Source organism: Arvicola amphibius, chromosome 12 (assembly GCF_903992535.2).
Source record: "Arvicola amphibius chromosome 12, mArvAmp1.2, whole genome shotgun sequence".
Lineage (NCBI taxonomy): Eukaryota > Metazoa > Chordata > Mammalia > Rodentia > Cricetidae > Arvicola > Arvicola amphibius.
The window spans coordinates 150,525,691-150,536,830 of NC_052058.2; the positions used below are offsets into that span (position 1 = coordinate 150,525,691).

The 11,140-nt window shown below is 47.3% G+C and overlaps 1 protein-coding gene across 3 annotated transcripts in view; it reads left to right on the forward strand.

Annotated features, from left to right (window-relative positions):
• Fanci (FA complementation group I) overlaps positions 1 to 11,140 on the forward strand; it is a 49,828-nt gene that overhangs the window by 36,697 nt on the left and 1,991 nt on the right. For 2 of the 3 annotated variants that reach the window (XM_038313544.1, XM_038313546.1), the window contains 13 exons: positions 547 to 711; positions 1,605 to 1,784; positions 3,008 to 3,174; positions 4,968 to 5,050; positions 5,826 to 5,942; positions 6,715 to 6,766; positions 6,909 to 7,036; positions 7,125 to 7,193; positions 7,347 to 7,455; positions 7,572 to 7,759; positions 8,401 to 8,454; positions 8,536 to 8,595; positions 11,002 to 11,064. In XM_038313544.1, the coding sequence (XP_038169472.1) occupies positions 547 to 711; positions 1,605 to 1,784; positions 3,008 to 3,174; positions 4,968 to 5,050; positions 5,826 to 5,942; positions 6,715 to 6,766; positions 6,909 to 7,036; positions 7,125 to 7,193; positions 7,347 to 7,455; positions 7,572 to 7,759; positions 8,401 to 8,454; positions 8,536 to 8,595; positions 11,002 to 11,064 (1,435 nt within the window). The remainder of the gene's footprint in view (positions 1 to 546; positions 712 to 1,604; positions 1,785 to 3,007; positions 3,175 to 4,967; positions 5,051 to 5,825; positions 5,943 to 6,714; positions 6,767 to 6,908; positions 7,037 to 7,124; positions 7,194 to 7,346; positions 7,456 to 7,571; positions 7,760 to 8,400; positions 8,455 to 8,535; positions 8,596 to 11,001; positions 11,065 to 11,140) is intronic. The other variant, XM_038313545.1, reaches the window with a different exon arrangement.

The window sequence follows — 11,140 nt, forward strand, 5'->3', positions numbered from 1 at the left end:
AAGACTATAATATTATGTCTTTCTCTTTCTTTGGGTTTTTTGTTTGTTTGTTTGTTGTTTTGTTTTGTTTTGTTTTTAAGACAAGGTCTCAAAAGCCCTGGGTGACTTAGAACTCAGTAGACCAGGCCGACCTCAGACTCACAGAGCTCCACCTGCCTCTGCCTCCCAAGTGCAGGGATTAAAGATGTGTGCCACCACACTCAATGTTCCTTCCACCAGGTATTACTGCATAGTGATTTTGTCTTCCTGAAAGCTTTCATTTATGCAAAGTTCCCAGATCCTCAATTCAAGTTCTACTGACTCTTAATAGAAGGATTTCATTGGGGTAGTACTGAGCTTCCATGAACTTTGGAAGAAATCAGAGGAAAGGAAAAAGGCTCCCGGAGGTTGCTGTGACTTGGGAGTGCCATGCTAATGAGGGCCCATTAACTCACAATGCCCCGGGCTCTAAGATGAGACATTTGTATGGGGCCCTCCATCTTCTCTGGGAAACCAAGGCACAAGGAGCTGACTCTGCTTGTCTTTGCTCTCTTCCCTTTGGCACAGCAAGAGTAAGTTTGAGGAGATTCTGAGCCTATTTATGTGTTACAAGAAGTTCTCTGACATCCTCAATGAAAAAGCTGGTAAAGGCAAAATGAAAATGACCAGCAGGACAAACGATAGCCTCTTGTCCATGAAGTTTGTGTCTGATCTTCTCACGGCTCTCTTCAGGTAAGAGCCTCCTCGTGCCGAGAGGCAGTTCCGTAAAGAGAACGCGTGCCCAGTTTCCCCGCATTGCCTATCTGGAGTCCCAGTGCATGCCGTATTATGTACAGTAGGAAATAAGTTAGGAGGTTTAATTTTCTTCACATGAAAATTGCATAACTGAAGGTAGGCTTTCTAAAGAGGGAGGTGTACCTCAGCGTTATTAAAGCAGACGGGAAGCCGTGACCTAATGAGTGAGAAGGATGAAGTAAGAACTTTGTTCACAACAACAGATAAAACGGGAAGAGAGGAGAAACCGAACTAAATAACAGCAGGACAATTAGAAGTCGCAAAGACTAAGACTTTGATTTCCTTAAAGTGTGGGGGATTCCCAGCACTCGGGAGGCAGAGGCAGGTGGATCTCTGAGAGTTCGAGGCCAGCCTGGTCTACAAGAGCTAGTTCCAGGACAGGCTCCAAAGCCACAGAGAAACCCTGTCTCGAAAAATCAAAAAAAAAAAAAAAAAGTGTGGGGGATTAACGGGGGGGGGGGGGGGGGGGGCTGAGGCAACCACGGCAGAATGAGGTAGAGCAGCATGGCAGTGACTCAGCTTATGCTGCCCCGTGAGTCTCCACTCAGAGCTTGCTGAGTGCTGCTCTCCGGGTGTCTCTAGAAACCTAGTCCCTAGCGACAGGAGGGGATTAAACACAAGCCTTCAGTGTGTTAGGCAGGCCCCTACCACGTGGCTATATCCCACCCTGTTTTTCTTTTTCCTTTGGACAGGATCATGATGTTCAGTTGCCCAGTCAGGCCTTGAACTTGCAATCCTCCTGTCTCAACCTCCCAGGTGCTGGGATTACAGGCTGCACCATCAGGCTCAGCTCCTTCCTCCCTCCCTCCCTCCCTTTACTCTCTTTCCAGAGACAGCATCCAGAGTCATGAAGAGAGCCTGTCTGTCCTGCGGTCCAGCAATGAGTTTATGCACTACGCAGTGAACGTGGGTGTGCAGAAGGTGCAGCAGCTAATACGAAGAGGCTGTGTGAGTGGTCCTGATGGCCAGAACCCAGACAAGATCTTCCAGAACCTCTGTGACCTAACTCGGTGAGCCACTCTCACCTGCAGACTGTTAGCTTGTGCGCTGTGGATTCTGCAAGATAGGAAATTAGGGATAGACAATCGGGCGTGTATCAGGAGAGAAAGTGGAGTATCTCGTAGTGAGTCTTTTTTCTCTTTTGTTTTGTGTGGCTTCTTTGTCTCATATAAGATCTCACTGCATTCTCAGGAGAGAAAAGGGTATTACTGCATAGTGACTGAATTGTGCATAAAGTAAGCATAACGGTCCGAAATGTACATGCACTTGACAGCAGATTAAACACTTACAAGAGATAAATGGCGCCTGTTCTGCAGTACCTGGCTAAGAATGTAGTCATGGTGGACGGCCTCACAGAGCACATGGCTCTGTGAGGAATAGGGTGATGGACAGACGGTTACGTCCCTACTACGCATTAAATACTACTTAGCTATAAATACAGAATAGGGGCTGGAGATGTAGCTTACTTAAGGACGCTTGTCCAGCAGGCATGGGACCCTGGGTTTGCTCTCCAGCAGTACGTAAAGCCAGGTGTGAGGTGGCACAAGCCTGTAATCCCAGCCCTATGAGGGCAGAATTTAGCCACACAGCAAGTGTGAGAGACAAGCCTGGCTGGGGCTGGCGATGGCTCTGAGGTTAAGGCTGTTCTTCCCTATGACCCAGTTCTATTTCCAGCACCCATCTGAACACAGTGGTTCACAACCGACAGTAGCTCAGTCCCAGGGGATCTGATACCTTCTTCCGCAGGCATTGTATACACGTGGCCCTCAGACATGCATGCTGGTGAAAGCATCCATACACATAAAATTTAAAAAGGAAAAAAAAAATTAAGAGATAATCCTGGGTAATGAGGTCCTGTTTAACAATAAAAACCAAAAGAATACCATCTATCAATATTTGCAGCAAGAGGTGAACCTGACATGCTGGATCACAAAAGCTCTAGCCTTCTGCTCAATGATGACACTTGCATAGGGTGACTTGTAAAACGCATAATTGTGGGAACAGAAATGAGGCCGGTAAATCAAGGAGGAGAGTTGACTGTCAGGGAGGCATAGAAACACCTCAGTGGTGAGGCAGTTTCATAGGTGTAAGCTTCTGAAACGTCACAGGACCTTCGTTTACACAGGATAAAGTGTACTACATCTAGGTTGACGTTCGTGGTTCATGTAGGATAAAGTGTACTACATCTAGGTTGACATTCGTGGTTTGTGTTGACAACTTTCCCACTCTTCAGGGTCTTGCTGTGGAGATACACGTCCATTCCTACCTCGGTGGAAGAGTCGGGAAGGAAAGAGAAAGGAAAGAGCATCTCACTGCTGTGCCTGGAGGGTCTGCAGAAGACGTTCAGTGCCGTGCAGGAGTTCTATCAACCCAGGATCCAGCAGTTTCTCAGGGCTCTGGGTAGGCATTACAGGGCCGTAAATAACTTGCTTTGGTTTCTCATAGAACGCCTGAGAAGGGCCCTAGGGCTGCTGAGGGTGACATCTAGTGGATTCAGGGTCTGAGAAGGGCCCTGGGGCTGCTGAGGGCGACATCTAGTGGATTCAGGATCTGCACTTAACTGCAAACGGTGACTGCATTAAAAAGCTGGGCATGGTGGCGTATGCCTTTAACAGTACTTGGGAGTCAAAGGCAGGTGGATCTCTGTGAGTTTGAAGTCAGCCTGGTCTACAGTCTCCACAAAAAGAAAGTGAAATTTAGAAACATTTAAATCAGCCTCCAGACTTTTTTTTTTTTTTTCTAAAATTTTAGCTATCCCTAGGTGTGATGACTCAGACCTGTATTCCCAGTACTTGGAAGTTAAGTCAGGATCACAAGTTCAAGGCCAGACATGGCTCATAATGAGTATCTGGACTGTGAAACCCAGTCTCAAAATAATATAATTCTAAATATTAGTTCCCTCCAAAGTTGGGGTGTGGTGTGGTACATGCATAACAAACCTAGCACTCAAGGGGGAGAGGCGGGAAGAGAACCACAAACTTGAGACTGCAAAATAATTTCTAGGGTAGCAGAGGCCACAGAGTGAGTCCCCACCAAAACCAAGTGTGTGTGCATTACATATGTTGTTTTTTAAATAATTTTTATTTGTATTTTATATACATTGATATTCTCCCTGCATGTTTGTCTGTGTGAGGATGAACAGGAGTTATAGACAGTTGTAAGCTGCCATGTGGGTGCTGGGACTTGAACCCAAGCCCTCTAGAAGAGCAGCCAGCACTCCCAACCACTGAGCCATCTCTCCAGCCTATCCGTGTGTGTGTGTGTGTGTGTGTGTGTGTGTTTAATTAAAAACAAACAAAAAAGTGCCTGGGCCCGGAGAGGTGGCTCAACAGTTAAGAACACTTGCTGCTTTTCCAGAGGACGTGGATTTGATTTCCAGCACTCTCATGGTGGCTCACAGCCGTCTGTTAACTCCAGTTCCAAGGGGATCTGATGCCCTCTTCTACCTCTTCTAGCCTCTGCAGTTACGTGGGTACTGCACACACATGGTGCACAGATACACATGCAGGCTAAATACCCACACATAAAATTAAAGGAAAAAATTCTATGTAGTAGGAGGCTGCTTGTTCCCAGCTGCTCAGCCCTGAAATAACCACACAGAAACTATATTAATTAAATCACTGCTTGGCCCATTAGCTCTAGCTTCTTATTGGCTAACTTTTACATCTTAATTTAACCCATTTCTATTAATCTGTGTATTGCTATGTGGCTTACCAGGTAAAGTTCCATCCGGTTTCTGTCTCTGGAGGGCTACATAGCTTCTCCTGACTCTGCCTTCTTTCTCCCAGCATTCAGTTTAGTTTTCCCCACCTAGCTCTGTTCTGCCCTGCTATAGGTCCAAAGCAGTTTCTTTATTCATTAACCAATAAAAGCCACACATAGGCAGAAGGACCTCCCACACCATTTCTAAGTAAACAGAGGGCTGAGAACACAGCTTAGTTGGCAGAGCACTTGCCTAGCACGTATGAGGACCTAGGTTCAATCCCTAGTACCAAAGTGCGGGGTGGTGTAGGGGCCAAAAAAGAGCTGTTATCCCAGCATTCAGGAAGCTGAGACGGGGATTACAGGTTCAGGGCTTACATAGGACAGTTCCAGGCTGGGTTGGGTTATTACTTTGACCTTGTCTCAACAAAAACAATACAACAAAAACCCAAGCCAGTTTGAAAAAAAGATAGGATTCTTTCCCTTTCCAGATGTCACAGGCACAGAAGAGGAGGGAGAAGACGCAGGCGTCACTGTCACTCAGAGAGCTACGTTCCAGATCCGGCAATTTCAGGTGAGAAGCCTGGGGAAGCGGGAGGAGTCAGACAGGAAGTAACAGGCGGCCCTTAGATGTTGGGAAGGCTCCAGTGAGGATCCAGAAGGCAGAACTCGGGGCCTCTGAGAATCCTTCCTAAGGTGAGAGAGAGAAAAGAGCCAACTCTGAGGGCAGGTGTTTTGGTTTGATTGAATGGTATAATTGGCCTTGTCCAACACATACCTGGACTGGAAAACTGAAGCCTGTGAAGTTTCTTACCTGTAATTGTCTGAGTATCAGTGTGTTCCGTGACCAGGGTTTCTTTAACCGATAGTGGTTAACGTTCCTGCTGTGTCCCAGGACTTCCTGTTGCTGGAACACTGACGGGAACAGAAGCGGCAAAGCTCCTATAGGGAGCTCTACTGTAGTCAGGAAGACTGCTGAACGGATACTCAAATCAGACTGATTCCACGGTCAGCACAGGCGTCAGGGGAGCTGAGTTTGGGGCCTGGTCTAGCCATAAGGTCAGAGGCTGAGCACCAGCTCCAAGCAGATGAGAACCACCAGAAACTAGTTTGTTCCCCGTGTGTACCGCAGGGAGTAAGACAAGAGCCGGCCCTGGTTTTCAAGAGAACGCTGTTTATAGTTGAAACAGAAAGCTGCAGCTCACTCCAGGTTTCCTTCCCGATTTTTATCCCCTTGGGATTACATAGCTTTGAATCCTTCTGTTCCAGCCGTGAGGCTTTCTGGGTAGATGTCTCTTCTCTGGTACAAAATGTCTACTTCCATCTGTGTGCACCCACTCCTTTTGCAGAGGTCCCTGTTGAACTTGCTGAGCAGTGAAGAGGAAGATTTTAACAGCAAAGAGGCCTTGCTGCTCATCGCGATTCTCTCCACCTTGTCTAGGCTGCTGGAGCCCTCCTCTGCTCAGGTAGCAACCGTGCTTGTTGAGTCCCTGTTAGGACCCCTCAGAAGGCAAGAACCATGTCGTCATAAGAGCGTACAGCTAGGGCTGAGGCTGTGACTGCTCGGTAGGACCCGTGCTCACCTGTACCCAATTAACTGCCCCTGCTTCTCAGTGCCTTTGTGCCTGCGAGTCTGGTTCAGATTCCTGTTACCCAAAACCTCACATCTCCTTCGCCTACGAAAATTCTCTCTGTGTGTGTTCCTCCTTTACTCTCTTCTCCCCCTTCTTTTCCGTTTTTATAGCCAAGATCTTCTCCCATACCTCTCTGTAGCCAAATGACCATTGAAGTATCTGAAGTATCAGGACGGGCTATGTAGCCCTGAACTACCGTGGTAGCAACAGCGGAGGCTCAGAGATGAGAACTCAGACCCAGATCTCAGGACGTTTACTCCTTAAGGACACAGACATTGAGTATCCAGCCATGTGCTGTGAGAAATCTCGTTGGACTCATTTCTATGTCGTTATGTAGCTGGATAAGTCCAGGCACAGTTTCGGTCGGTGATTGATTAGGTCTAGAAAAGACTAAGGATTTTTCTGTTCCGACAAAATGTTTAGTTTTGTTTTGTTTTTATTTAATAGAAAAAAAGACAGGGTCTGACTTTGTAGCCCTGGCTGGCCTAGAACCCAGTATGTAGATTGGGCTGGCCTTCAACTCACAGACATCTTCCTGCTTCTGCCTCCCAAGTGCCACCGTACCCAGACCGTTTTCTTTAACAACTGAAGGTCTTTTGTTTAGTTTATGCAGATGTTGTCCTGGACGTCTAAGATTTGCAAGGAATACAGCCGGGGTGAGTGTCCTGCCTCCCTTCCTCACGGCTTTATACAGAATCACCACCACCAAAACCTGTTAGAGAGGGGGTTCCCTTTACAGCGTCACTAGCGTGGCCGTAACAATGAGTGATTCAAACTTCCTTTCCTTCCCGCTCCTAGAGGATGCCTCATTTTGTAAGAGTTTGATGAGCCTCTTCTTCAGCCTGCATGTCTTACATAAGAGTCCTGTCACCCTGCTTCGTGACTTGTCCCAGGATATCCATGGGCAGCTGGGAGACATAGACGAGGTAGCACAGCAAGTGTGGCATCCTGTGTGGGGAGTTGAGGACAAGGCAGTGGCCACTGGTCTTAGGTCTTGCCTCTTTTCCTTTCCAGGATATAGAGATAGAGAAGACAAACCACTTTGCAGTAGTGAATCTGAGAACAGCTGCCCCCACTGTCTGCGTGAGTGCTGATGTGATCCGTGGCAAACAGCCCTTGCCGTCCTTTCCGCCCAGCTCCATCCACCTAAAGAGTGCTACAGTGGCTTCTGTCCTCGGGCCTGGAGGGATTGCCCCAGCAATGTGAACCATGCCACACGCTCTTTTCTTTCCATAGTTACTGGTTCTAAGTCAGGCCGAGAAAGTCCTAGAAGAAGTGGACTGGTTAATCGCCAAGATTAAGGGCTCAGTGAACCAAGAAACTGTATCTGATGAAGTGACTCCAGGTGGGGATTGTAATAAGGTGGAGCCCTTGAACAAATTTTCCTGAGGTGGTTTGCTTTAATTCTCCTTTTACTATTAACAAGGAGACTGAGCTGCATCGATTTTCATTTCTCTTCAGAAGATGCCTCTTCTCAAGCAGTCCCATCAAATCTTCTCATTGAGAAAGCCATCATCATGCAGCTGGGGACACTGGTTACGTTCTTTCATGAACTGGTGCAGACGGCCCTGCCGTCAGGCAGCTGCGTGGACACTTTATTAAAGGACCTATCCAAAATCTACAGCACCCTCACAGCGTTTGTCAAATACGTGAGTTTTTGGAAGATAACCTGGCCCGCCCTACCTTCTGTGCCCACTGGCCAGGTGCAGAGCGCCTCAGAGCACAGCTCTTGCCACAACGCTGGCACAGTTTCGTTTTCATTTGATCAGTAGTTAGTGGGGTTCTCCCCAGGTCAGGGGAGACGTACTTTAAGTCTGCGTTGTCTGGCATGATGGATTTCACCTCTGGTGGAGAATGACCATACCCATTTCTGGTCCTCAGTGAATCCAGGTGATGGGAACTGCGTAGTTTACGCTCTGTAAGTGATCTAGACTAAGTACGTAGGTGTAGAATGCACAGCCCTCTCTTGAACGTGCATCTGCTGCTGTGCTCCAGCTGCTAAGCTTCTGTGATGTAGACACCGGGAGCCTGTCTTCTTTACTAGCAACTTAAGAGGACAGATTTACTTCCTAGCTGTAAGAACTCTGCCTGAAGGAGTCTTAAAGCATTGAGCTGGCCAAGTCAGAAGCAAACCTGTTGTTGCCTGCTGTCCGGGAAGCTTGTTTGCTCCAAGAAGGGAAGGGAAGGGAAGCTGTGTGTCTGGCCGGGCTATGCATGTTCCCTTTCCTCTGTAGTCAGAGCAATGAGACGTGCTCCATGGCTGATGGGTAATCTAGGAATTCTTTGTTAGTGTCTGCAGGTGTGTCAGAGCTCCAGAGGAATTCCCAACACTGTGGAAAAGCTGGTGAGTTGAGAGCAGCTTTCCTGAGGGCGGGGGAATAGTTCATTGCTACAGTCCCGCTCATATCCTTCTCCTTTGGTACAGGTGAAGCTGTCCGGCTCTCATCTGACGCCCTTGTGTTACTCTTTCATTTCTTATGTTCAAGTAAGTGATCTGGAGGCAAGAAAGGGCTTAATGGAGGGCTGGCGTGATGAGTCAGTGGGTAAAGGGAAGCACTCTTGGGAAGGACCTGAGTTAGGTGTCTAGCACACATATCAGGTGGGCTCACAATCGCCTGTAACTCTAGCTCCAGGAGGTCCGATGCTTCTGATTCTGACTTTTTGTTTTTTTTTTAGGAGAAGGAATATGGGAATATTTAAAATAATAAAAATAAATCTTTAATCCCAGCATTTGGGAGGCAGAGGCAGGCGGATCTGTGAGTTCTAGGTCAGTCTCGTTTACAGAGCGAGTTCCAGGACAGCTTGGGCTGGTACACAGAGAAACCTTGTCTCGAAAAAAACAAAAATAAACAAACCAATAAATAAATAAAATTTTTAAAAAAAGAAAAAAGAGCTACGTTGCTTTGTCCCAGGAGCTGCTTGGCCACCTGGGCTAAGTGTATGTATATAAAGTCTCTCCCAGCCAGGCGGTGGTGGCACACGCCTTTAATCTCAGCACTCGGGAGGCAGAGGCAGGCAGATCTCTGTGAGTTCAAGGCCAGCCTGGTCTACAAGAGCTAGTTCCAGGACAGGCTCTAAAAAAGCTGCAGAGAAACCCTGTCTCAGAAAAACAAAAAAAAAAAAAAAAAAAAGAAAAGAAAAAGAAAAGAAAAAGTCTCTCCCATTTTAATCCCAGCACTCGGGAGGCAGAGGCAGATGGATCTCTGTGAGTTCGAGGCCAGAGCTAGTTCCAGAACAGGCTCCAAAAGCTAGAGTAACCCTGTCTCAAAAAAACCAATAAATAAAGTCTCCCATATGTCAGGCAGAGGTGCCCATCTGCGAGAACTTTCCAGACCTTGATATACCAAGGAGATGACTTTTAGAGATAGGAAGCATTTGGTATGTTTGCATTTGGAGTAGAGAAGGAACGAGGCAGCCTTGGTCCTTGCATTAGGACTCCTCCGTTACGTTACTTACGTAACAGCAGCCAACACTGGGGAGAAGGGTTGGGATCGGGTAGCAGAGTTGAGTGCATCAGCTCCAGAGAGGTGGGGGACAGGGGCTCGTTGGATTATTTGTCCAGACCCCTTTTCTAATGTATAGACTCTTATGGACTGGAGATCGTTTTTATTTTACTTTACATATGTGGGTGTTTGCCTGCTTGTATGGTATAGCCCAGGCTGGCTTTGAAATCCTGATCTTCCTTCTTCTCTCTCCCTGGGGATTATAGGAGGGCACAATCACACCCAGCTCCCTATTCGGGGCAAGCTATTTACTCCTGGTCTTTTCCTCTCTTAAATGCAGGAGTGCCCTCTCAAACTTCAGATACTTTCATGTGGATGCCATTCCTTCAAATCTGTTTTATCTCCATAGGATATATCTATCCACTCTTAAATTCAGGTTTTGAATACCCCCAGCCATCTTCAGTTTTGACACAGTCCTCCTGTGTAGTGCAGGCTGGCCTTAAACTTGAGATCCACCTGCTTCCGCTCAAGTACTGGGGTTATAAGCATGCTGTCATACCCAGCTTCTTCCTCTCCCTCTTTTGAGACAGGGTCTTTGTAGCCCTGGATAGCCTGGTACTCGCTATGTACATGAGGCCTTGAACTCATAAAGGATCCTCCTGCCTCTGCCTCTCCAGTGTTGGGGTTAAAGATACGTGCTCTGAACTAAGTGCACTAAGGATGTTTCTGTCTCTGATTTACTTTTTCCTGGCTGTAAGTTTTGGTCTTGTTCTAGTCAGCGGCTATGGGCAGCGCACAGGGTTTTTTTGCCCTTGGATACAAACCTGAGAAGATGGTTCAATTCCCATGTGGTCAGGTCAAGTCTATATCCATGGCGGCTTTCCTTTTCCCTTTCCTTAATAAGGGCCTCACACTCTACCCCATTTTCCAGGATTTTAACTTTCTCATACCAGTACCTCTGAAATCTTTCAGATCATAGCATGGGGCTCTACCTGCCTGTCTCTCTCTCTCGTTTCCTGTGCACTGTTTTCCTGCTCCTTTGCTGGGAGGCCGAGGCCCCTTTTGAAATGAAGGCTTCCTGTTTCACTGACTCTGGGTGGTTTGTCCATCTCCCCTCATTTAGATCTTGATTTTTTGTCCTGTTAGTACTTTTGTCGTTGACTGTTGTTTCAGGCAGGGTTTTATCTGTATAGCCTTTTAGGACAGCTGCCCAGCAGGAAAACGCCTGTTCCTGTTGCCACCTTGACAGTGTCCGTTTTAACTTTTTAAACGTGTGTGCTAGCTCAATACAATGGCTATCCTGCCCTCAAATTCTACATGGTACCTCCGAGAGCACACCCCAGAGGAGACATCCAGGAGCTGGACTGCATCAGTATTTCTGCTCCCCAGATACAGCTTGTAGTCTACAGAGGAATTTGGAGAATGAGACAGTGTTTCTGTTTCTTTAGAATAAGAGGAGTAACAACCCAAAGTGCACAGAGAAGGAGAAGGCTGCAGCAGGCACAATCATGGTAAGCTGCTTACCTGGCTGTTCAGACGCAGGGGGCCTTAGTTGTTGGACAAAAATTGTGTAAGAGGCGTCCTCTA